This window comes from Bos taurus, chromosome 9, assembly GCF_002263795.3.
Source record: "Bos taurus isolate L1 Dominette 01449 registration number 42190680 breed Hereford chromosome 9, ARS-UCD2.0, whole genome shotgun sequence".
Lineage (NCBI taxonomy): Eukaryota > Metazoa > Chordata > Mammalia > Artiodactyla > Bovidae > Bos > Bos taurus.
This window is the reverse complement of record NC_037336.1, coordinates 61,143,733-61,170,908: the sequence shown is the minus strand read 5'-3', so window position 1 is coordinate 61,170,908 and position 27,176 is coordinate 61,143,733. Positions and strand designations below refer to the sequence as shown.

The window sequence follows — 27,176 nt, the reverse complement described above, 5'->3', positions numbered from 1 at the left end:
TACGCTAATGAATTTCAAAATTCAGAAAAAAGAAATAGTTTACCTCTTCTGATCATATGATGACAACAGAAATTATATCTCCCTTTTTGCAGGTTACCCAGAAGTTCAGAATTAAATATAATGTTAAAACAGAGTAAGTATTAAATCCTAGGGTGCTGGTACATTTGCTTTTTCTGTCATAATTATTCTCTATTCATTTTTTTAACAAATTTGAGATAAGTATACACACACATAAATATATATGTATATACATCTTACTATCAGACTTTGCTTTTTACTTCAAAATACTATCTCTGTATACTTATGCATAAACAGGTTTAAAAGACCAAAGAAGAAAGGACTTTAGAAGATGGAATTCACTATAAAAGATTGTTCATGGGAAACTCAGCATGCATCTACAGATATATCATAGAAATTATTTAGCAGTTGGTATTCCAGGATTCTTCTGCACATATAAATTTTCAGGCTTTAGAACAAAAGTTTCTGGGATGCAATTTCTGGTTTGAATTCCAGTCATTTCAAATCACATGTTCTTTTTTATGTGATACCCACAAAATGTAAGAAGTTATTTCATGTTAGGGAAGAAACAAGCAATGTGGAAATATTTTCATATCACTCCAAAGTCTCTGAATGAATAGATTCTTTAAACAAATGAAACCATCCCATGTACCATCAGATGCTGGCATAGTACATAATGATGGTTCTACCTTCAGTGAAAGTGGATCACTAATGCAATATGATTTCTTATTAATCATGACATAACTTCAACTGCAAATCTAATATACAGGATTACTAAATTATTTTTATAATATCCATTCTTATTAAAAGACAAAACTTAGTAAGAAGTTTCACTGAACTAGAAAGCACTGATTCATTTTTTATATTAAAATATATATACCAAAGCCATATAAATAACAGCAAAGCCAAATGCATTCGTTCACTCATTCAGGCCATGCCACAAGGCCTGCATGATCTTAGTTCCATGACCAAGGATTGAACCCATGACCCTTGATGTGGAAGCGCAGAGTCCTACCCACTGGACCACCAGGGAAGCCTCGCATAAACTGTTTCATGGTATATACCCTTCGAGACAGTCACTGAGACGTGAGACAGCTATTCAAGTAAAACCACCAACAGCATATTAATACAATTCAGGAAGTACATAATTAAAGAAAAGGAAAACTGATTTAAAAAATAGGTAACTAATAGCATCTTAAGAATTTTAATTCACACTTCTAATACTCTCAGGGTAAAATTGTCTTTAAACATCTTATAATTTAAATTTATCACTAATATCCATTGATACAGAAAGAGATTCACAATATATTAAATGAAGAAAGAGCAACTTAAAAATCAGAATGTATGAGTATGAGGGGTAGGGAGTTAAAACTCTGAATAGTAAAACAGACAAGAAAGCCTATACCAAAATGGTAAGAACTGTCATCTCTAGGTAGAATTATTAATGATATTTGCTTTCCTCACTATACTCTTTTGTACTTTTAAGAAATATAAAAAATAAGCACATATTGCTTTTTCAAGCCAGGGTGGGGGTGAAAATTAAAGCTACAAAAAAAAACAAAAAATAGAAATACAGTCTAATTACAGTCTAAACATTTTTCCCTGGGCAATAAAATAAGATGGGATGTTAAACCTTGGTCTGACTCTTTGTGAATTCTCTAGGCCAGAATACTGGAGTGGGTAGCCTTTTCCCTTCTCCAGGGGATTCTCCCAACCCAGGAATCGAACAGGGGTCTCCTGCACTGCAGGCGGATTCTTTACCAACTGAGTTATCAGGGAAGCCCAGTCATACCACAGCAGCTTCAAAATTAGCAGGTATTTCTCCTCTCCTATATAAAGCACTCAAAGTGGGTAATAAAAACAGAAAAGTTGACTCATTTCACCATCTCTATCTACTTTTACCAATTCCCATCAAACTAACTATAGTTTTTTCTTTTTAAAGGATTAACCAATTAATTTTTTTAAATACTTACTAAAGGGTCAACCAGGTATCACACACAGATGCTAGAAATATAACAATGTAAACAGCACAAGTTCTTCATCTAACTTCATATGGTTTTATACCTTTAGCAAGAAAACAAGGCATTAAACAAATAATCCCAAACACAGTAAGTACTCATAAGATGAAGTTGTTGTTGTTCAGTTGGTAAGTCGTGTCTGACTCTTCTGCAACTCCATGGACTGCAGCCCACCAGGCTCCTCCGTCCATAAGATTTTCCAGCCAAGAATACTGGAGTGTGTTGTTGTCTCCTTCCCCAAGGGATATTCCACCAGACCCAGGGATTGAAACCTCATCTCCTGCGTTAGCAGGCAGATTCTTCACCAGTGAGCCACCAGGGAAGTACCAAAGTGAAGCACAAGATGCTATAGGAGCACACAAAAGGTACAACCTGTCAGAGTTCAGACATCAGGAAAGGATCCCAGAAGGATTCTCAAGTAGCTGATGGTAACAGCAGGTTATAATCACTTAGTGAGCAATGACTATGCACAAAGGAAAGTCAAAGTACTTTATGTTAACTCAATTAAGTCTTAAAACAATCTGACCATGTAGAGAAAATTATTCTGCCTGTATTCCTGATGAGGAAACTGAAATCACACTCAGTAACCTGCTCAAAGCCATAAAGATGGCAAAACAGCAAAGCTGTTATTAAAACCTAGACAAGAGCCTATCTCAACAACCTCTATAGTATCCTGCCTCTGACCTGCGTTGTGCAGGAGTTAACTGAACACACATTGTGGGGTCGGGAGGGAAAAGGGAAGGGGATAGGAGTGTGTTGTGAGAACCAGTGCTTGGTACACAGTCTGCCAGGGGCAATATCCTTGAGACAAAAACAGAAGGTTCATGCTCTGGCAACAACAAAAAATTCAGAATATGGAAGCATAGAGAGGAAGAAAGATAACTTGAGACTACAGAAGTAGTCAAGGACTCAGTGATTAATGAAAACTATTTTTAACTTTATTCTAGAAAGTGGAAAATCCCTCTTTTGAGACAAACAGAAACCATAAAGGGTAATTCAAACCCAAGAGGTGTGATTCAGGAAACTGGTTACATAGATATTGGGAAGATGAAAAGGTAAGAAGGGAAAATGAAGGTAATCAAGAGATGCGTAACTGCAGGAGGTACTCTACCCAGAGGGCTGTGGGAACAAAATGGAAGAGGCATGTTAGCAGAGGCCAGGAGTTTGGAGGATGGGCACTGTGAAACATGGAAGAGGTGGGGAGGTCAATGGAGCTCAGGACTCAAAGCTCTAAAGTGGCACCAAATGGCTAAGACCTGGACCTCTAAGGAGAGGAGCCCAGCATCTCAAGTTTCAGTCTCTATGGAGGAATACAGAAGGAGGATGCTCAAACTGCTGAGAAGACACAGCGTTGTGGGTGAGGAAATGCAGGTGGCACTCCTCTGCCTAGAATGCACCTCCAGCAGCAGGCATATCTCAGAGGGAGCAGTACCGTTGGTGCTGAGATTGCTAAAAGAAGCTGGGAGTGAAGTGAAAGTTGCTGCCACCTGCTGAAGGGATAAAGAAACTAACACTAGGGAAGTCTCTTCTCTCACCTTCCAAATTCCTGCTAGTGCTCCCCATGGTAAAACTCAACAGGACGCGAGGTGGCAAGGAAGTCTGAGAAACAGTTTGCACAGTTTAAAAGGGTGGACTGGGAGCTCAGAAACAGCAGGTGAAGAAACAGCAGACCACTGAAATGCTTTTAGCTAAGTAATAGCACAATCTGACCTGCATTTTTCAAAGTTCACCCCTACATTATGTGTACTCCTATAGGGTAGGAACCAATCTGTAGACCAGAGAAATTATGAGGTTTTTACAGTACCCCAAGTGGGAATGCAGTGGCAGTGATCACTTAGAGGTGTAAGTGGATAAATTCAAGACATGAAAGAGGCAGGCTGACAGGATACTATGCTCCTGACAGGCAGTGGGGCTGAGGGGCAGAAGTCGAGGAGGACTTTCAGGCTTCTGGCAGGAGGAATGGGTGCACTCGATTTATTGATCCATGGAGCACTGGAGGAGGAGTCGCTGTTCAGTTTAGTGGGGTGGAAGTGATGGCATATGGACTTGGAGCTTTTCATTTTTATACTAGAAACAAAAATGCCCTGATTTTTCTATCCTGTGTCTAACAGGTTGGAGGCAGAATCTAAGTCAGACAACCAAATGCTTCCTTTTCAAAACTTTTAACTTGAGTGACAGTGAGGTACAGGAATAGCTTAAAAGTGACTCAGAGTGACGGCAGAGGCATCATTAGCAAACGCCAAAGGTGGCTTCCTCTTCCAAGTGTTCCTGTGCCTGACCTTGGCCCTGGTCCTTGCTGCCTGGCCTCCCTTGGTTCTTACCCATTTTCTGAGACTGGTTCTCCTCAGAGTCAGCCTTCTAACATATCCCTTTGCTTACATGAGCCAAAGTTGATTTCTACTGCTTCTAGTCGATCTAATGCTAATGGATATGCTGGGTTTTGGGTTGCTTTTTTTTCTTTTTTTTCCATTTTGCCTATTATATACAGTTGAATTCACATAAGTTAAATGTGCCCATGACGGAACCCCACTGCAATACGTTCCCCAACCTATCCTTAATACAAACGGTTACATGACACTAGCTCTTTACACAATAACCTCAGACCAAAAGATATGCCATCTATTTCCTGTCCTTGATAACTATACGTTAAGCCCAAAGTTTGCCTTCCCTTGTATCTTTTCCTCCCATAAGAATTCACTGCCAAACCTCTACTGTTTCTGTACCAGCTACGCTGCCTCTCATATCTATTCCCAAAAGGACTGGTATATAGTCCCTGAAACCTAATTCTCAAGATTGCAGAGAAATAAATTCCGCTATATTAATATTTCTTATAAAGAAAATTCACAGTTTAGAGTCACTTCCCCATATACAATTATAAACCTTCCTGACATAAGAGCAGTTAGTCAGACTTCCCCACGCCCACCAACACCTGTCAGACCTTACTTCAGAAACGATACAAGAAAAGCTGACCTGCTAAACTGCAGCTTTCTTCCTTCCTCATGGGGGCTTATGAACACTTTGCCTTTTCCTCTCACTAGCTCACCGCTCAGTACATTTGATCTCTGGTAATTTCTTTTGCAAAGTATATCCATGTCCTCTTTAAGCCATTTTGCCCCATTTCTTTCAACTCTTAAAGAAAAGGGAAATGTATGTTATGCATATTTTACCACAATTGTTAAAAATGAAAAACAAGATGTTACAGTCATGAGTTTTCACCTAGACCAAATAAAAAATCAGTGTCACAGAGTCCCTTTCACAATCTCTATCATACTCTCAATCTATCTCATCTTACAAAAATGAAATCCATTTTCTCAAGAGAGTTTTTAAATGAGTCAAAACAGAGTTTTTATAAATGTCTTATATTTGTTGCAATATAGTTTGTTTGGTTACCTGTGTTCGAACAGTACATCTTGTCACTTTTCACACAGTAAGTAACTTACCTACCTTAAAAGCAAGCTTTATAGGCTAGGCTTGGAATCTAACCACTATTCAGACTAGAATTCTGTGGAAACACAACCTAAAGTCTACCAACTTAAATTAAGGAATCTCAGAAAAAGGTTTCAGATAACTTAAAACATCACTGTTTGTACTGTTTTCACAAAAAGACCAATATTTGATGATAAAACAATCTAATCCTACACATGAGCTTTACTTCCAAACATAATGGCTATAATCTGCTTATCTGACACAAACATTTCAACCTTTGAAAACAAAAAGTATCTGAAGGAAAAGTATAGCTTTACCTAATCTCACCTTCCTAGAAATTTAAAGAACTCAATTAAGGTCATTGCTATTTTCACATTAACAAATTAAAGAGAACATACACACAAACAGTAACACTACCACCTAACTTTTTTTTTAATGTTTTATTTCTGCTGTTAACAATCATTGAAATGAAGACACGGTCCTAACATATTCTTCACATAACTGGGAAGACATAGTTCATAAAAAACTATTAAAATTCTCAGACTTCCCTGGTGGATTAAGAATCCAACTGCCAATGCAGGGGACATGGTTTCAATCCCTGACCCGGGAAGATTCCACATGCTGCGGAATAGCTAAGCTCGTGTACCACAACTACTGAGCCCGTGCACTTAGAGCCTGTGCAACAAGAGGAGCCACCACAATGAGAAGCCCACGCACCACAACTAGGGAAAGCCCAGGTGCAACAAAGACGTGTGCAACCAAAAATAAAGATAAATAAATATTATTTAAAAAGGAAACTATCAAAATTTTCATTCAACATTATAGAAGATTCCAACCCAACAGGTATTTTTACCTTGATGTATTGATTCTAAAAGCACAACAGACTTCTTTAAAAGGATTAGCTTAGCTTCTTTATACTCTTCATATCACATCAATTTAAATTCATGAAACAGATGTGATTAAAGTTTTATAATCTTAAATTCACTTTAAGCCCACAGCTTCAATCTATTACATGATCACTTATATACACATGGGCTTCCCTGGTGGCTTAGAGGTTAAAGCATCCACCTGGAATGCGGGAGACCTGGATTTGATCCCTGGGTCAGGAAGATCCCCTGGAGAAGGAAAATGGCAACCCACTCCAGTACTCTTGCCTGGAGAATCCCATGGAGGGAGGAGCCTGGTAGGCTACAGTCCATGAGGTCGCAAAGAGTCGGACAGCACTGAGCAACTTCACTTTCACTTTATATACACACAACAGTAATTAGACAGACAGCCTGTATTATTTAATTTTAAATTGCAAAGCCCATTTACTTCCTCTCCAATTTAAGTGTTAAACTTTGATCTTAACATGTTAACTGCAAATTAAATGGCAGGCCAAAAGCATAAGACCGAACATTTGAACAGTTTGCCAACCGGTCTCTTGAGAAATCTGTATGCAGGTCAGGAAGCAACAGTTAGAACTGGACATGGAACAACAGACTGGTTCCAAATACGAAAAGGAGTATGTCAAGGCTGTATATTGTCACCCTGCTTATTTAACTTATATGCAGAGTACATCATGAGAAACGCTGGACTGGAAGAAACACGAGCTGGAATCAAGATTGCCGGGAGAAATATCAATAACCTCAGATATGCAGATGACACCACCTTTATGGCAGAAAGTGAAGAGGAACGAAAAAGCCTCTTGATGAAAGTGAAAGAGGAGAGTGAAAAAGTTGGCTTAAAGCTCAACATTCAGAAAACGAAGATCATGCCATCTGGTCCCATCACTTCATGGGAAATAGATGGGGAAACAGTGGAAACAGTGTCAGACTTTATTTTTTGGGGCTCCAAAATCACTGCAGATGGTGACTGCAGCCATGAAATTAAAAGACGCTTACTCCTTGGAAGGAAAGTTATGTCCAACCTAGATAGCATATTGAAAAGCAGAGACATTACTTTGCCAACAAAGGTCCGTCTAGTCAAGGCTATGGTTTTTCCTGTGGTCATGTATGGATGTGAGAGTTGGACTGTGAAGCAAGCTGAGCGCCGAAGAATTGATGCTTTTGAACTGTGGTGTTGGAGAAGACTCTTGAGAGTCCTTTGGACTGCAAGGAGATCCAACCAGGCCATTCTGAAGGAGATCAGCCCTGGGATTTCTTTGGAAGGAATGATGCTGAAGCTGAAACTCCAGTACTTTGGCCACCTCATGTGAAGAGTTGACTCATTGGAAAAGACTCTGATGCTGGGAGGGATTGGGGGCAGGAGGAGAAGGGGATGACAGAGGATGAGGTGGCTGGATGGCATCACTGACTCGATGGACGTGAGTCTGAGTGAACTCCAGGAGTTGGTGATGGACAGGGAGGCCTGGCGTGCTGCGATTCATGGTGTCGCAAAGAGTCGGACACGACTGAGCAACTGAACTGAACTGAACTGAAATGTCTTCTACCTCTGGAGAGTCATCTTTATTTTATATGTTGTTTCTATAGCAAGTTTTCCACTATGCTATGTTCATCTAAGTTTTGTTTAAGTTTGGTAATTGGTAAACTTTGTCTATAGAAAAATTATCAGTCAAAAAACTTTATTTCAACTTACATAATTCACCACAAATTATTCTTGAAAACCTAGGGGTATCTACTATGAAAAAAATAATCACAAGTCATCCAAGCCTTCTCACTAAAATATCATGTATGTCCCTATTTCTATTAATAGACAGTAATAATTTTTAAAGCGTAGATGCTTCTATTTCAAGAAACCTCCTTCAACCAGCAAGACTTAGTCTTGCGCGAAGCTTAAAACTCAACACTGCAAAAGAATCTGGCAGGCATAGGGCCCAGTATCAGTTTCTGGATTCCACCCTCCCACTTCACAGAGTTAATGACACATAATACAAATAATCAAGTTTTTAAAAAGATTTAGAGTAAACTTTTTGTTCCAAACCACCCCAAAATTTAAATTTTTTGATTTTCTTACTTTGTTTTCATTAAGTATGAGGGGTACCAATGCTATTATTACAGGCTTTGGAAAGAAAATTCCAGTTTCATAGCCTGTAATACCAGACTCTCAATCAGTGTTTGCCAACTAGACTGGTAAAAAATAGGCAGGCATCTGGAACCAAAAATCCCATCAAATATTATAAATGATTATAACAGTCCAACCCAAAGGTATATGCTTTAACTTCAGAACTGCAACTGCCCTACCCTTTCTCATTTTGCCATCCTCCACTGCTCAGAAATACATACATGCCTACTGCCAAGCTTTCGTTTCTATAAAACCACATCTTGTCCTAAAATACATAATCTTCAAACTCTTACTCAAAACTTCCTTTCATGGAATCTCTCATACTCTAAATAACAGGTCCTATTCAACTCGCTCTATCCCTCCCAAGTTTTCTAAAACTTGTAAATCTAGTATGTCCCACCTCTGGTAGAAAAGAAAGCATACGGCAGGAGCATGCAGGAGCCTGAAAATTCACTTGAAGGCATCTCAACTTTATTTTTAATTGAGCTCATTTAAGCTAAAATGTAACAAATATTAAAAAACATAATCTACAATGTGTTATTCACTAGTGAACATTAGTAGTATTGAAAGTATTTTATTACAAGCCGTTAACTGTTTTATATATATATATAGCAATTATATATATCTATATAATATATAGCAAATAGGAGTGAAGATATCCATAGGCAGAACAGAAGGCCCCTACATAGAAAGATATGTGGGAGGCCACTGTGGAGGTTAAGACATTCCTGACAGGCTCTTTCTAACTGTGTGATTTTGCACAAATCACTTGATTACTCTAAAATGCAGTTTCCTCATCAAAAATTTCCACCTCCTAATGTGACTGTAAGAATTAAATGAGTTAGTACCCCCATGCTCAAAGCAGCATTATCCAAACCAGCAACAGTATACAAGCAACACAAGTGTCCACTGACAGATAAAAGGATAAGCAAAATGTGGTATATATATTAAATGGAACCTTATTCTGCCCAAGAAAATGAGAAAATTTCTGAAATATGCTATAATACAAATGAACCTTGAGGACATTATGCTAAGTGAAATAAGCCAGTCACAAAAAGATAACTACTGTGTGATTCTACCTCTTTGAGGTACCTAGATTAGTTAAAAAAAAAAAAATCAGAAAGATCAAAAGTAAAATGGGTGGATACCAGGGGAATGGAAAATTATCACTCAATGGGTATAGACTTTTAGTTCTACAAGATGAAAAGAGTTCTGGACATGAGTGGAAGAGATGTGTGCCAACATTATGAATGTATTTAACACCACTGAACTATATACTAAATAATAGTTAAAGTGGTAACTTTTACAGTATGTGTATTTTACCACCATAAAATTTTTTTTTAAAAAATGAGTTAATACATGAAGGATAAAGAACTGTATGTACCTGTTACATGGTAATAAAACTCAAGTTACTGCTACTACATTATGTCCAAGGCACACAGTAAGTACCTAATTAAGGCAGGATATAATTATTAATACCGCAACTATTACTTTAGACAATCCAAATAAGAGTTGAGATCACTGATAAACAAAGACTGGATAAGAGAGGAAGGATTCATTTCCTGTAGGCAGGAAAGAAGAGGACATCTCTTCTGAATAAAGAGGAAAAAGGTAAGTGAACCAGAAATTTTGAACTGGTAGAAAAATAACCCTTGGTAACTCCCTGTGAAGGTGATTCACAGCACTCAAACTCAAGCTTTTAAGCATACTTACACAAAGGGAGACAACAACTACAGCAAACAGCTCCTTTTAATTTTTCCATGAAGAGTTATAACCCAAGAAAATTTTGTAAAATCAGAAGCTACACTACCTGCGTGAGCAATAACTCAAAGAGCTCAAAGAGCCTGTGTCAGGTGCATGTCTCAATCTGCCTAGGAAACTGTTTCCTAAACACTAAGATGATAAAAAAAAAACCTGAGCCTAAAATACGCCAATGTATCGAAACAGCTTCTTAAGATTTACTAACAAAAATGGTATATATAAGTAAACACACGGCAACTCCAAAAGCTATTGTACATAATGGAAAACTATCACATTTTTGTCCCAGTCTAGCACATCAAATAAAAATTAGTAAAAGAATACTTTAAACAAAAGTATACTTAAGGGAATTCCCTGGCAATCAGGGGTTAGGACTCCACACTTTCACTGCCAAGAGAATGGGTTCAACCCCTGGGGGGGAACTAAAATCCCACAAACTGAACTGTGTGTCCAAATTAAAATATATATGGATACAGATATATACATGTGTATATATATAATATATATATAATATACACGTATGGGGCTTCCCTGGTGGCTCAGTGGTAAAGAATCCACCTGCCAGTGCAGGAGATGCAGGAGACAAGTTTGATCCCTGGGTCGGGAAGATGCCCTGGAGAAGGAAATGGCAACTTACTCCATTCTTCTTGCCTGGAGAACCTCCATGGACAGAGAAGCCTGGCAGGCTATACAGTCCATGGGATCACAAAGAGTTGGATTCAATTTAGTAATGAGCATGCACACACATATACATGTATGTATCTATATATATGTATGCTGCTGCTGCTGCTAAGTTGCTTCAGTCGTGTCCAAATCTGTGCAACCCCACAGACGGCAGCCCACCAGGCTTCTGTGTCCCTGGGATTCTCCAGGCAAGAATATTGGAGTGGGTTGCCATTTCCTTCTCCAATGCATTCATGCATGCTAAGTCGCTTCAGTTGTATCCGACTCTGTGCGACCCTATGGACAGCAGCTCTCCAGGATCCACTGTCCACAGGATTCTCCACGCAAGAATATTGGAGTAGATTGCCATTTCCTTCTCCATATATATGTATATATAGACATAATTCTTGGAAACATGCAAAAGAAAAACTTTCACGAAAATATATGTTCAAAAGTTATATTCAGTAGATTTTTCCTCTCTTAGTCACAGAAATATTCTTGTTTGGCTGCTGACTAGGGTAAAAAGAGCAGAAAGGATTCAAAAGAGAAGAGAAAGAAAGCATTAAGCAAGATCACAAGTTAGTTCCAATTATAATCTTCTAGTTTTCACATTTTACGTTAAGGAACTTTTTTTTTTATTATTTTTGGATTTGAACCCATGGACTGTAGCCAGCCAGGCTTCTCTGTCCACGCAATTCTTCAGGCAAGAATATTAGAGTGGGTTGCCATTTCCTTCTCTAGGGGATCTTCCTGCCCCAGGGATCTAACCTTTGTCTCCTGCAGCTCCTGCATTATAAGCAGATTCTTTACCGCTAAGCCACCAGGGAAGCCCCTACCTTAGGCAACTTTTGAAACTCACTGTTGCCTAGACTAGCTGAATAAATGCCAATATAACCTACTTTCATTAAAAGTTTTCACAAAAGACCCCAAAGAGGTTCACCTAACAGTCCTCAAATTATAACTGAAAGTGGGAAATAAAGTGCTGCTACAGGGTCTCCCTGTGCCTTGTCAGAACAACCCTTGAGGAGTCTTGGCAGCACTGGCTCTCTGGCTTTTCTTCCTTCAGTCACAGAAGTAGGCTGGCTGCTTCTCCTTCAACAGCAACTATTCTTCAAGTGTTCGCTTCCCTGCCTTCTGTATCTCTATAGAGTGCTCTGTCCATACCATACGTATTTCAAAAAATAGATCTTTTAAGTATCTCAAAGGCCACTGGGCTAACCAACTGATGGAGCAATCCCAGGTGACCTTAAACTTCAAGATTGAGATAAGGGAACTCCCACCTTACAACTTGTTAAGAATAACTTAAGAAGAAGTAGGAGTTGGTATAATAGTCAAAATTTAAATCACAGACTCATGGTTCAGCAATCATCAAAACTCTGACATGTTTAAAAATATAAACTAAGGATTTAAGCAGTTACCTGTATAATAATTTTCTTCCTGTAGCCTAAACACCTTACTGCCTGATGGCCAGAACCAGCTGAGCTCAGGCAGGCTGCCTCCACCTCGTGACATCCTTTGTGCTATTCCTCTGGCCTATGTTACTCACTCTTCACTAGTCATCCTCCTCCTAAGAACTCCTACGTTCTAGAATCTACGTCACATCATTTATAGGCAATTATATTTCATATTGTTCTCTCATGTATTCCCATTTTAATATCGAAATTAGATTTTCAACCATTTAAGGGCATGAATCACATCTTAGTTTCTTTTTTTAAATAGGTTCAAATTTTAAAAGTAGAATTTTACCATGACAATGGAATCCCTCTGCAGAAAGTTAGAGTTTGGTTTATTTTAATGAATCTATTAATTTGGTAGAATGTGCAACTATTAACACTTACCAAGCACTTCCTACATGTTAAACATTATTCTAAGTGCTTTAGATGAAATTACTTAATCCCATTACATCTAGGAGGTAATTATTATTGTTATCTCAATTTTTCAGATGGGCAAGTTGGAAGACAGAGGGGTTATATAACTTTCCTAGGATCACATGACTAATAAGCATGTAAACCTCAGGATTTGAACCCAGGTAGTCTAGTTTCACGGCTTCCCTCATAGCTCAGTTGGTAAAGAATCTGCCTGCAATGCAGGAGACCTGGGTTTGATTCCTGGGTCAGGAAGATCCCCTGGAGAAAGAAATGGCAACCCACTCCAGTATTCTTGCCTAGAAAATCCCATGGTCAGGGGAGCCTGGCAGGCTACCATCCATGGGGTTGCAAGAGTCAGACACGACTTAGCAACTAAACCAAACCACCGCAGTCTAGTTTCAATACCCAAGCTCTTAACCACTATGCTATACTGCTTCTCAAAAATAAACCTGTTTTTACAAGTTAATATATTAATACATAAACAGTCTTGTTTTTAGAATTGTATTACATTACTATCTTTATAGGTCCTTGATTCTATTGACTATGCAGAATATCTAATACAGGCTCACAATCTCTCTTATTTGAAAACTTTGGATGTATTTTATTCTAGATGTCATTTCAGTATTTTGAATTTTAAAAAATATTTAGACAAATTAATCCTAAAATGTATTTTAAAATATTGTTCTTGTTGTTGTTATTTAGTTGCTAGGTCATGTCCAACTTTTTTCCGACCCCATGGACTGTAGCCCACCAGGCTCCTCTGTCCATGGGATTTTCCAGGCAAACATACTGGACTGGGTTGCCATTTCCTTCTCCAGAGGATATTCCCAACCCAGGGACTGAACCTACGTCTCCTGCATTGCAAGCAGATTCTTTACTACTGAGCCACCTGGGATGCCCAGGTGGGTTTTACCTATTTTTAAAAAATAGGTAAAACTAATTTTCCTCTCAAAACTTTATTGCCATTGAAACTGACCATACACTGTGATAAATAATGTGGTGGTTTCAAGTACACATTCAGAACAGCTACCATTTAAAACTTGCCAAAAATTTTCTATAAAACAAGCAATATATTTTTAATGTGTGTATTTATACTAGAATAATGAATCGTTTTCATAACTATTTTAGTGAAAGGGAGAAAAAGACCTAACCTATAAGAAACTTGAAATAATTTTACTTTTAACACAGACATTATACATTATACATATTTTACTTTAAAAATCCCATTGTTTTAAATGTTTAATAGATGAATAGCACCACTAAGATTATTCTTAAAGATAAATAAAAACACATGCAGAAGATGCATAACATGTTGATGCGTCATTTTATTTAGTACTGCTTCATGCGCATATAAAAATATAAGTATATAAAATTATATCTAAGTGCACCAAATGCTTTAAATGACTTTTAATTTCCTCATCTATTATCAATAGCAGACCCTTCCCTGGTGGCTCAGATGGTAAAGAGTCTGCCTGCAATATGGGAGACCCAGGTTTAACCCTTGTGTCAGGAAGATCCCCTGGAAAAGGGGACGGCAACCCACCCCAGCTTTCTTGCCTGGAGAACTCCATGGACAAAGGAGCCTAGTGGGCTACAGTTCATGAGATTGCAAAGAGTTGGACATGACTGAGCAATGATCACTTTCACTATTATAACAGTACAAAATGTTTAAAGGAGCACACTAGTATATATGAAGTGAAGTTACTCAGTTCAGTTCAGTTCAGTCGCTCAGTTGTGTCCGACTCTTCGCAGACCCCATGAATCACAGCACGCCAGGCCTCCCTGTCCATCACCAACTCCCGGAGTTCACTCAGACTCACGTCCATCGAGTCAATGGTGCCATCCAGCCCTCTCATCCTCTGTCATCCCCTTCTCCTCCTGCCCCCAATCCCTCCCAGCATCAGAGTCTTTTCCAATGAGTCAAGTCTTCGCATGAGGTGGCCAAAGTACTGGAGTTTCAACTTCAGCATCATTCCCTCCACTGGAAATAGAACTGCCTTATGATCCAGCAATCCCACTGCTGGGCATACACACTGAGGAAACCAGAAGGGAAAGAGACACGTGTACCCCAATGTTCATCGCAGCACTGTTTATAATAGCCAGGACATGGAAGCAACCTAGATGTCCATCAGCAGATGAATGGATAAGAAAGCTGTGGTACATATACACAATGGAGTATTACTCAGCCATTAAAAAGAATACATTTGAATCAGTTCCAATGAGGTGGATGAAACTGGAGCCTATTATACAGAGTGAAGTAAGCCAGAAGGAAAAACACCAATACAGTATACTAACGCATATATATGGAATTTAGAAAGATGGTAACGATAACCCTGTATACGAGACAGCAAAAGAGACACTGATGTATAGAACAGGCTTATGGACTCTGTGGGAGAGGGAGAGGGTGGGAAGATTTGGGAGAATGGCATTGAAACATGTGAAATGTCATGTATGAAACGAGATGCCAGTCCAGGTTCAATGCACGATGCTGGATGCTTGGGGCTGGTGCACTGGGACGACCCAGAGGGATGGTATGGGGAGGGAGGAGGGTGGAGGGTTCAGGATGGGTTCTTAAATTTGTAAGGAATATATTAAATTAAAAAAATAAATAAATAAAAAGTCTACTTAAAATCATGAGAAAAAAAAAAAAAAGAAATCCCAGGGCTGATCTCCTTCAGAATCAACTAGTTGGATCTCCTTGCAGTCCAAGGGACTCTCAAGAGTCTTCTCCAACACCACAGTTCAAAAGCATCAATTCTTCGGCGCTCAGCCTTCTTCACAGTCCAGCTCTCACATCCATACGTGACCACAGGAAAAACCATAGCCTTGACTAGATGGACCTTTGTTGGCAAAGTAATGTCTCTGCTTTTGAATATGCTATCTAGGTTGGTCTTAACTTTCCTTCCAAGGAGTAAGCGTCTTTTAATTTCATGGCTGCAGTCACCATCTGCAGTGATTTTGGAGCCCCCAAAAATAAAATCTGACACTGTTTCCACTGTTTCCCCATCAACAGAATCGCAAAGAGCAACATGACTGAGCAACATATCTGAGCAACATGACTGAGCAACATATCCAACTCTGAGCAACATGACTGAGCAACATGACTGAGCAACATGACTGAGCAACATATCCAACTCTTTGCGATCCCATGGACTGTAGCCTACCAGGCTCCTCCGTCCACAGAATTCTCCAGGCAAGAATACTGGAATGGGTTGCCATTCCCTTTTCCAAGGGATCTCCCTAACCCAGGGATAGAACCCAGGTCTCCTGCACTGCAGGCGGACGCTTTACCCTCTAAGCCACTGGGGGACCACACTATTAGAAGTCAACTTGTTTCCACTGGTCTTTGTTTATGTTCACATAAAAGTACCAGGAAAAATTTTGGATGCAACAATCTCAATAGCTAAATACTGTAGCTAAACACTGAGACTACAAAAATAAATATAATATGGATTCCCTGTACTAAGGCAACTACCAAGGCCAGACCAATACTGTATTTTGTACTTCTAGCCAGTAGGCTACACTTTATCAGGCTAATACAACATTTAAGAGACTTAAAGGCCATTTTAAATAATTCACAGATAGACAATTTAGTTCTTTGCCCATGCAAAAATATTTTCAAAATTAAATTTCCTAAAGTCTAAGACATTACAAAAATAAAACGTGTCCAAAAAAGCTTACCTGCCAGCAAAAACAGCAGCAACCAGCAGAGCTGGGCTGAAAGCCAGGAACATACTGTACAAAGATGGGCTGCATATAAAATCCTCAAACCAGATCTCACAATTTAAAAAAGAGCTGACAAAATTACTCATTTTCAATTTCTTTGCCTAGTTCACAGATACCAGTGCCTCAAGGGAACCAGATTACCATTAACATGCAAAAACTGAATATAGTTTCTAAAGAAAGTAAAAATACTTTATGATATATGATTTCTAAAAAAGAAAGCATAGAGATATAGAAATTTCTTTCCCAAAATATAACTGGAGCACATATATCAAAATCACTACTCTTCACATGCTATGTACAAGTCCAACAACTGTTTTACCCTTTGGAACATTAATTTCACTATCTGAAATAGAAGAGTTACATTCCAACACTGAGTTTTTCTATAGACTCCTTTGCTCCCAACACAAACAACTGACAGTAAAACCCATATGGGATAAAATAGAGTCTTCAAATCATCCTTTCACTTTTGGAGACTCCAACATAAAAATATCTGTTTCCTGAATCAAACAAAACACCATCGGGGACTTTAATGTGGCTAAATGGTTTTTACAAAAACAGTTCCAAAATGATACTACAGAGTCATCTACAAATATAATAATTCAAATATTTGAATTTGAACATGGCAACATTAAGGAACACAGCAACATTATCAAACCTCTATGCTTTCAATACTGATGTATACATGATCCCCTAATCCTTACTAAATTCTTAATAATCCCAAACTAATATTTTTGAATGTATTAGATGCACAATGCATTGGGTACTGCATCACAAAATAAGCCTGTGTTAAAGCTGGTCCTCTGCTGCCATCTAGTGTAATCATAAAATGCCAAAACTAAACCAAAAGTGACTGGAAAAAAAGTACTTCGGTGGCGCATCTAAATAACAAATCATTGAAATAAACTAGTTCAAAATATGGTCCTTAAATCACTGGAGATAATGCTATAAAACATTTAATAATTTATTTTTAAAAATGTAAATCTCTTACCACAAATGCATTCTGGAGGATATAAATAGTTCATTATAATGAGGATATCTTAAATTATAAAAAGATTGCTACTTCTATCTTAAATATCTTGGAATTTCTTGGGTCACTTGATCTGGGGGAAGCTGGCTGCCATGTAGTAAGGATGTTCAGGCAACTATTTAAGGACACACAGAACTCCAGAGTTAGTATGAAGATTACTTTAAACTGAAGACATTTGAGATTCAAGAGATGCTGAAAGAAGCCTTCCCACAAAAGCAGAAACTTCTGGAAATGAGGTTTCCATAAATCACCTCTTTGGAGTATATTCAGTTCCAGCAAGGGGATTGAGAATGAAATTATCTTAAATCCCCTCTCTGGGGGAGTTTTACAGCCATGAGGAAGATGGAAAAGACCAATCACGCTAGCATAACGAAGATTATCATCAGCTTTCTTATCTCCTGTTGCTATCCTAAAAACAGGTTTTCCTAAAGAAAGCCATCTGTTCTTCCCATAGAAGAACTTTACTAACTTTAGTCATTTAGCAAGTCACTTATTTTGTGCACTCCCAAAGGCATACGAATAAATTTTTTTTTTTTTTTTACTTTTCTTTCCTTCCTTTTGTTTTTTTTTTTACTCTTCTTTCCCCAGTTTAATCCAGACTCCCAAACACTAAACACAAGCAGGTGCAAGAAGTTTTTCCTCCCTACCCAGTCTATGGACAGGCCCACAAGGCAAGGGATGGAGGCTCCAGGCCAACAATCAGCAAAGAACTAAGGCTGCTATCAACCACATGAGTAAGCCTGGAAGTGGAGCCTTGAGATGACAGCAATCCTGGCCAAAAGCTTCACAGAAACCCCATGAGAGACAGTGGGCTAGAACCACCCAATTAAATCACTCCCCAGAACCATTAGATATTAAATGTTTGTTTTATGCTGCTAAATTTGGAGGGTAATCTTGAGGTAATCAGAGGCGACTCACTGGAAAAGACCCTGATGATGGGAAAAATTGAGGGCTGGAGGATAAGATGGTTGGATGGCATCACTGACTCAATGAAATGAGTTTGAGCAAACTCTAAGAGATAGTGAAGGATAGGGAAGCCTGGTGTGCTGCAGTCCATGGGGTCACAAAGAGTCCAACAGGACTTGGCAACTGAACAACGACAGTCTTGAGATAATCTGTCAGGTGGGAACAGACAACTAACATAACAAACATTGATGAAGACAATGAAGGAAAGGAAGGAAGAGTATCAGCAGATGAACTACTACAATACATTTCTGCTGGACAAGAAACAGATGGAGAGATGCTGAGAAGCATAGTGACCACAAAAGAAGCTGTTTTACAAAATCCCAAAGAAGATCCAGACCCAGAAACATCAACTAACAAGAGTAACAGTATAGATAGAAAAGAAAAAATTGGTTATTTTTAATTATGTAAAACAATTAAATCCCCACAACTCACAGAAAAGACATACTAGTTAACCATTTCCTAAGCAATCAATCAATAAAACTAGAAAGCCCTTCTTTTAAAAAACTGAACCAAACCCTTAAGTAAAGCAACTACCACATGGGTAATGGTGCCCAGAAGCAAAGACTTCTCCATACAGTAGGACTGAAGGTCCTCCAAGCACAACTGCTTATTATGAAGCAAAGCTGTCAACGTGACAAACCCAGCGGACTTTCACAAAATTCCTTTCAAGCAGTTTTTCTGTCTTTTTTTCAAATGCAGCTAACCAAGGATCACTGTACATTTCAGAAAACCAGAAACATGAAGAACAAAGATGATTCGAAATACAGTAACTCTATGCTTTCCAGTTAGTATTCCCATAAGAAATTCAAAATGGTATCATGTCCATAAATTATGAACAGGTTGGCATAGAAAGGTATAAGCAGACAGTAAGAATGCATGTACTCTTGAAATTTAAATGCATAAATACTGAAATTAGTAATTCATTATAAGCATAGAGGAAAAAATGAGAAAGCTTATCAGAAAGCTGAAAAAAGAGACCAGCAGATGAAAAGCATGACAGAAAAGATTAGAGAAGAAAAAGAATCTAGGCAGTACAACAACCAATAGTAGGTTTAAAGGGGGAAAACAGAAGGGAAAAAAGGAGCAAATAGGAGAGATAAAATTACCCTGAATGGAAGAACTCAGGTTTTCAGATTCAACTGATTACCAGGTGCCAATGAACGGAAAGGTGGGGGGGGGGGGGGGGGGGGTAGTGTAGACTCACATAATTAGTGGGTCCACTGAAAAACTTCAGGACAAGAACAAAGAGAAAATTCTAAAGGTTTCCAGGGGCAAACCACGTACACGGCACTAGAATCAGAATTATAACACAACTTTTATCAGTGGCAGAGGTTAATAGAAGTTAAGGTTTTTGTTATTCTGAGGGAAAATCATTTCTAAGTTTTATACACAGCCGAATTACTAAACTCAGGACCAGAGGAACAGCATTTTCATACACCTAAGCATGCTTATGGGTTACTTCTTATACATAACTTTCTTAGAAAGAGGCTGAAGGAGGTACTCCTGCAAAATAAGAGAATATACCTAAATTTAAAAAGAAAGGATGGGAAGAGAGGGAGGGAAAAAAAACATGGAATCCAGAAAGCTAGATCCAACCAGGATAAAAGTTGGGAACAGAGCTTTATACACAGGCCAAAAATCACGGAAGGCTATAAAAGAGAAAAAAGTCTTTGGGATAACAAAAAATAATTCAAAGAAGAAATAAAATGAGTCAAACTTGGAAAAAACTTGATTATAGGGTAAAGGCAACGATCAGAGTTAAAAAGAACCTATTTAAACTTGACAAAAGGAACATTCTACTTGAAGTGGTAGAGAAGGCATGACTTTGAACTCTGGGCAAGGTGGCTGTCTTTAGTGGTCAGCTCCATCCTAGCACTTGCTCTCAATGGATCTGGGTTGAGAAGTAAGCAAATGACCCTACCCCGATTCCTTTGCCAACACCCTGGAAGGAGACTGGAAAAAAGGGGAAGGGAAGAAACCTACTGATCCGTTTCTGTCAGCATCTCAGGTGGCACTGAAGGCAGCAGCCACAAGATGACGGCAGGGCTCTTTGGGGCAGAACCCCCGGGGAGTGGCTGCTGGCATGCAGTGGTGAGCAGTCCCAGCAGCAGCAGCCACACAGGCAGTACCTCTTCCTGCTGCTGGGCAGCAAGTGCTAACCAGGCTCCCACCAGAGGCAGCAGCAGCTCGCTGAACCTCTCTCACCCTTTTGCTTTCTTATTCTCACAGTGTCTTTGTAATCAATTCTATGTAGTAAGCCCCTATGAGTGAGAAATATCAGAGTGATTTCTTTTCACATCATAAAAAAGGAAATATATTCCTTTCCACTAACCTCAACAACAGTTCAGTAAGAAAAAAATTTTAAGTATTTTTTACCATTTAAATCAACCTTGACAGAAAACAAAAAAACAAAAACCTATGTTTAACAAACAGCATGTAAATGTAAACAGAGTTGAAAATATTAAAGTTAGAGCTAATGTAAAGAAGTAGATGGAAAACCTGGAACTCAAAAGTTTCTCCACTCTTGTAAGAGTTAAGAAATACTGGGTCACCCCTAGCAGTCCAGCGGTTAAGACGCCACCTTCCAATGCAGAGGGTGTGGTTCAATCCCTTGTTGGGGAATTAGGATCCCACACACCGCTCAGTGTGTCCCCAAATAATCAATTAATTAAAAAATAAAAGAATTAAGAAATACTATGTAAGGGTTATTAGAATAAAGGGAAGATTAAATATAGAGGCATGATAAATGAGGAACTATCAATAAGTTTTATCTGTAATAAGAAACTAGAAGAAAGAACAGACGGGCAGAAAGAAATTGGTGAGCCACATTCTCATGACCATATTAGAAACTCACCTAAAGTTAACTAATAAACATCAACATAAACATGTTACTCACAGACTTGAGGATAATCACAGGATAAATTAAAAGAAATAAAAAAAGAAAAGCTAAAAGTGGTTGCCTTAGACCTTGGGAGATATCACAGGTTCATTTCCAGGCCACCACAATAAGACAAATATCACAATAATCGAGTGGGGGGTGGGCAGTGGTTGCCTTTAGGGAGTAAAAATGATAGGAAGAGGCGATGGAGAAGTGACTTTCAATCATAAGCTTTCTAGTATCACTTGATTTATTTAATCTGAAACAAGGCTTACCTTAATAAACAATTTTATTTTAGTCATCAGATGACACCACCCTTATGGCAGAATGTGAAGAGGAACTCAAAAGCCTCTTGATGAAAGTGAAAGTGGAGAGTGAAAAAGTTGGCTTAAAGCTCAACATTCAGAAAACGAAGATCATGGCATCTGGTCCCACCACTTCATGGGAAATAGATGGGGAAACAGTGGAAACAGTGTCAGACTTTATTTTTCTGGGCTCCAAAATCACTACAGATGGTGACTGCAGCCATGAAATTAAAAGACGCTTACTCCTTGGAAGGAAAAGTTATGACCAACCTAGATAGCATATTGAAAAGCAGAGACATTACTTTGCCAACAAAGGTCCGTCTAGTCAAGGCTATGGTTTTTCCTGTGGTCATGTATGGATGTGAGAGTTGGACTGTGAAGAAGGCTGAGCGCCGAAGAATTGATGCTTTTGAACTGTGGTGTTGGAGAAGACTCTTGAGAGTCTTTTCTAGTGTAGCATCTCATTATCCTAACCACACTATTCCTGTCTGAACATTCAGTTCCACTCACTGGAATAAACATCTGCTACAAACCTTATTAACAAGATACATATCAAAGGATCCAAGCAAGTTACTAATTTCCTGGGGTAATTACACTGTTCTGTATAAAAACCATTAGAGCAGTAACTATGTTCAGAAGCTCCCTGAACATATTATAGACAGTTTATCTACATAACAGCTATTTCTACAAGTCACCAAGTATTCGTCAGGACAAGTATAGCATGACTACATGTCTAGCACTCAATTAAAACAAAGGCATAGGACATTTTTATGAGGAAAAAAAATGTACAATTTACATTTCAAATGTATACATTTAGTGAATTGCTTATATAAAAACTCAAAACCAGAAGCTAAGCAATAACTACAATGAATTGTGTATTCAATTTTTCTTAAAGCAAGAATGCTTGTATATATATGTGTATTACATATACATATATATATACACACATACACATATAATACACATACATCAGAAGTATATGTAAGAATATCTGTAGCTATCTTTTACTCAGTGTCCACTGTATGCTAATTGTTTGGAATTACTTTATTTAATAAAAATTTATTTTTATTTATTTTAATATTTAAATTAAGTAAAATTTATATTTTTAATATATTTTAAATATTTTTAATAATTTTAATAATCAAAGGGTATCAATATTTTTAAACTTAGGAATATGAAATGTGAAGCTAAGCTCTGTTGTAAGAATAGAACCTTAAGAGTGGATAAAATTACAAAAAGTATTAGTAAGGATTAACAGAAAAAGAAAAACTATAGAAGGAATAAAATACAGAATGAATCGGGGACTTGGTAATTTTTAGATTATAAACTCATAATACATTTGTTAATTTTAGAAGTGCCCAACAACCATTAAAGACAAGGTGGTGGGCAGCAGTCATACCAAAAAGTACAATATTATTAAGAAAAAATACTTTCAGATTTAAGTCTGGTATAGATTCATTTCAAACTAACATAAATCTGAAACCAAATATTTAGAAAATGAAAAAGATAACTAGTAGACAACTAAGAATACTAGCAAAACAAAAACTATACAATATATGAAACAGTTTATTTTGCTGTTCATGTCACTCCCAAAAGTACAAACCTTCTCTCACAACAAAGCTATTCTTCAAGCATTCGGGTAATTTAGTATATAATTTAGTATAACTTTTCTTTTTCCGAAGTCTAACTTACCGAGTACCATCTGCTTTCCAGCTTACTTTATATGGCTTCTGCTCCAAAAGTTTAATGTTTTGCTTGTCCATGGAAACAGGCTGTGCTCCAGGGAATCCAGACCTTAACGAAGATCACTGTATCACTATTATGGCTGGTATCCATACAAAGCAATACATGTCTTAAACCAATCTCACACGAGTCACACATGTAGCACAATGGTCTCCCAATTACGAAATTAACATCAGTTGGAGTAATATCAGCTTTCACAAGAATGCTAACAAAATCTTATCATTTTCTTCACATTTTAAAATGCGAGTTAACAAGATCCTACATGCCACTATGAATTATGACTACTGGGCTAATTTTTAAATATTAACATACATGATCTAAATAGTAAAGCACATATATTTACAAGTCTTTTACTTCAGGAAGAAGTTTAAGTCTTGCCTTAATTATCTTACATTGCTCTAGACCCCATATTTCTCCGTCATGACACTGCCAACTTGGCATAACTCTGCAGGGTTGGCAAGTATCTGCTCAAAAGATGCCCAGAAGTGACAAAACAGGAGAAATTTAGGTCGAGATTAAGGTACACTGGCAAGGGTTTAACAGAACACTAAAATGACATCACTTCATCATCATTTGCAGCTTTCAGTTAAAATTATTTCTAGTTGATTGATCTGTATGTACCAGTCCAGAAGTTCTTTATATTAGGAATTTTTAACAATAACCCTATTTCATCATGCTCTAACTGTATTACAGTTTTCTGCCACAGATGGCAAAGACCAACAGGAATGATCACAGACCAAGACCTGAGAGCAACAGATAAGAGCCATGAACTCTCTCCTGAATACTCTGCTATAAAATGTCTTATGAATATCTTCAAGTCATGGTAAGGGGTAGAGTATATTTAAAGCTGATTCTTCTAGGTTTCTGATAACAGAAAAACTGGAAAGTGAGGCTCATTCAAGTTTCACCTCCTCTTTCTTAATAAAATCATAAGGGCAACCAAAACTCTAATCAGCAACAGTAGAATCAAACCCACAAAACAAATACCAGAAGGTAACAATAGTAATTTTCTATTCCTCTAGAGAAGACATGTGAGTCATCTAATTTTGACTCAAAAATCTAATTACACTGTTTATCTTGAGAAAAATCTGATAAACTTTTGCTTGACAAAAAATTCTATGTAAACACAGAAATTTCATGGAGCAAAGAAGCTATGTCACCGTTTGCATTAATGTTAAGTACTGCAGAGTAAGAATACATTTTATTTAAAACTTTAATTAAAATTTAAAATGCTTATTACCCTTCCCAGCCACAGAATTGATGACACTTCTGCTGTACCTCTCCTAACTTTGGCTGAGTTGTCACTTGAGTTACACCTTTAACAGTTACACCCTCCAAAAAAATAGCACCCTGAAAATAAAAGGAAAAGAAAAATACATTAGAGTTCAAATCTATCTACAAAGACTAGACGGAATGGTAGATTCATTTATTTTCAGAAATCTGAGTAAATATATGCAACAAATAGTCTGCTACAGGAGGTTCTGTAGACTTCCCTGGATTGTACACTAGTTTTCCTTAATCCAGCATATGATTTTCAATGTACATATACAGCCCAGTGTCTATATCATGCTATCAAAGCAACCATGGTCACTATTCAGGAATCATAACAGCAATAATAACTTACCCACCATTTACTCAGTCAGGCAAAGTACCTGGAATTTTACAGTTTCTCTAACCTTTATAACAATTCTGAGAATCAGACTGCATTACACTTATTTCATAGATGAACAAATGAGGCATAACGATTTTATGCAATTTATTCAAATGGTAAAAACAGAATTTGAACCCAGGTCTAAACTATACCATTCACCAAAGATTCTCATTGAAGAGGATGGAAAGTTGTGTCCCTAATGGAACTTGGATTTTGAGATACACACCTACAATATATACCTTTGTAAACTAGAATAAGACTCTAACAGTAGACAAAATGGCTAAGCTATAGTCATTGGATGTATCAACATAAAAACTAAATATTACTCATCACTGAATTTTTTTTTAATACAAAAGCTTTTGGTTTATTGTTTAACAAACATACACAGGATTCAGTAAAGGTTACTAATTGAATGAGATCTAATGCATACATTCTCCACTGCTTTGACCCACACAACTTCTAAATGATTTCCAGCTAACTAGTTAGGATTGAACACTTTGTACTTTTTGTTGCTTAGTCGCTCAGTCATGTCCAACTCTTTTGCAACCCCATGGACTGTAGCCTGCCAGGCTCCTCTGTCCATGGGATTTCCCAGGCAAGAATACTGGAGTGGGTTTCCATTTCCTTCTCCAACATCCCTGAAGTTTTAATCTAAATCCTTTAACTCAGAACTACAGAAAATGTATTATTGTATTTCATAGCAAATATACTTTTAAAATATCACAGAGAAGTGAAGCAGATGGAGAATTTATGTATCAAATAAATAAATCAAAACACTCCTCGAAATTTTAGACACTAAAAAAATAGTCTAGATTCATGTTACAATTACTTTGCAACCCGTAAGAGGGCTGGCATCGGTCTCAAGAAAAATCTATAAAACAACTCTAGCTGTTAACTTAATTAAGGAATAAAAAATATGGTCTGCAAACTGCAATGATCAATCTTCTGGCAAAGGCTTCGCAACCTGAACTATTTGGGAAGGGAAAAAAAATGCAATTTTAGTACATATACATCTAGAAAAGTCCTAGGTCAAATCTAGAAGAGTCCTAGGTCAATCCAGCAGACGCTGATCCTACTTTTTGCCCCTAGTTCTGAATCATATTTTATAGTTATTTAAAATGTCATCTACTTTGTTTTCCTTCAAGGGAGGTTCCATGAGCCAAAGGATGAAAGAGTACCATTCCTCTCCTATTATACCATAACCTCTCTTTATCAGCCAATGAAGTTTCTGTTTTAGAATCATTTCTCCATTAAATACAATAACTAAACAGAGTATTTTCAAAGGAAAACTTAATCAGGGGGTTGTTTTTTCAACATAGTTACTGAGATACTCAAATAACTTCAATATCCTGATAAAATTATATCTTGTACATATTAATTAAAAAAAGAAAGCATCTTTACTCTGAAAGTACTAATAGCATAGAAGTTTTACATGAAGAAGGTATCCAGTTTCACCTATGAGCATGTATTTCCTAAGCAAAGACAAAAAAATCAATGATAATTTCTGAAAAGCAAAGGTCAAATTAGCATAAATTAATCCTAAAAACACAAACACTACATTTGAACAAGCTAAATTTTTTAACTGAACATAATGAATAAATATTGAGCCTCAGTACAGATACAAAGAATTAATCACTCTTGGCTCTCTGTTAACTATCTTCAATCTCAACTAAAATTAAAAAAAAATGAAAGTTTTCTAACCATGAACTTGCCAATTAATTACACCACACATGTCATGCCTGTCAACCACACTGTTGACATCACCCAAAATTCAACTCTCCAGTCACCTTTCCTCTCTGATGGTCTTGTCCTCACTGCTTCTGAGCCCCTTCTTGGTTCATCTTATCATTAATCACCTTTCCAATGTAAACCCTGGAATCTCTTTTTCATAAATAACCTTCCCTGCAAACTCAACCTTTTTCACGAACACTCTGTACCCTGTGTCTTCACTGGAAGCTAGCTCTCCACCAAGAAAAGCACTCACTTTTCTCTTAAGTGAAAACCACTCATTCTCGCACTGCCCAAGTCCCATAGCATAGTGTAAACAATTCTCTTATATCCTCACTGCTCTCCTGGCCTCTTTCTATAGCTCCTCTTCCATTCAGGCTAACTCATTCAGCCATTAG

At 37.6% G+C, this 27,176-nt stretch overlaps 1 protein-coding gene across 6 annotated transcripts in view; it reads right to left on the bottom strand.

Moving 5' to 3' along the window:
- RNGTT (RNA guanylyltransferase and 5'-phosphatase) overlaps window positions 1-27,176 on the bottom strand; it is a 233,244-nt gene that overhangs the window by 164,438 nt on the left and 41,630 nt on the right. For 4 of the 6 annotated variants that reach the window (XM_005210890.5, XM_059889631.1, XM_059889632.1 and 1 more), the window contains 3 exons: window positions 24,640-24,749; window positions 23,349-23,450; window positions 5,007-5,165 (listed from right to left, as the gene is read on the bottom strand). In XM_005210890.5, coding sequence (XP_005210947.1) covers window positions 5,007-5,165; window positions 23,349-23,450; window positions 24,640-24,749 — 371 coding nt within the window. The remainder of the gene's footprint in view (window positions 1-5,006; window positions 5,166-23,348; window positions 23,451-24,639; window positions 24,750-27,176) is intronic. The other 2 variants (NM_001046085.2, XM_059889634.1) reach the window with 1 other exon arrangement.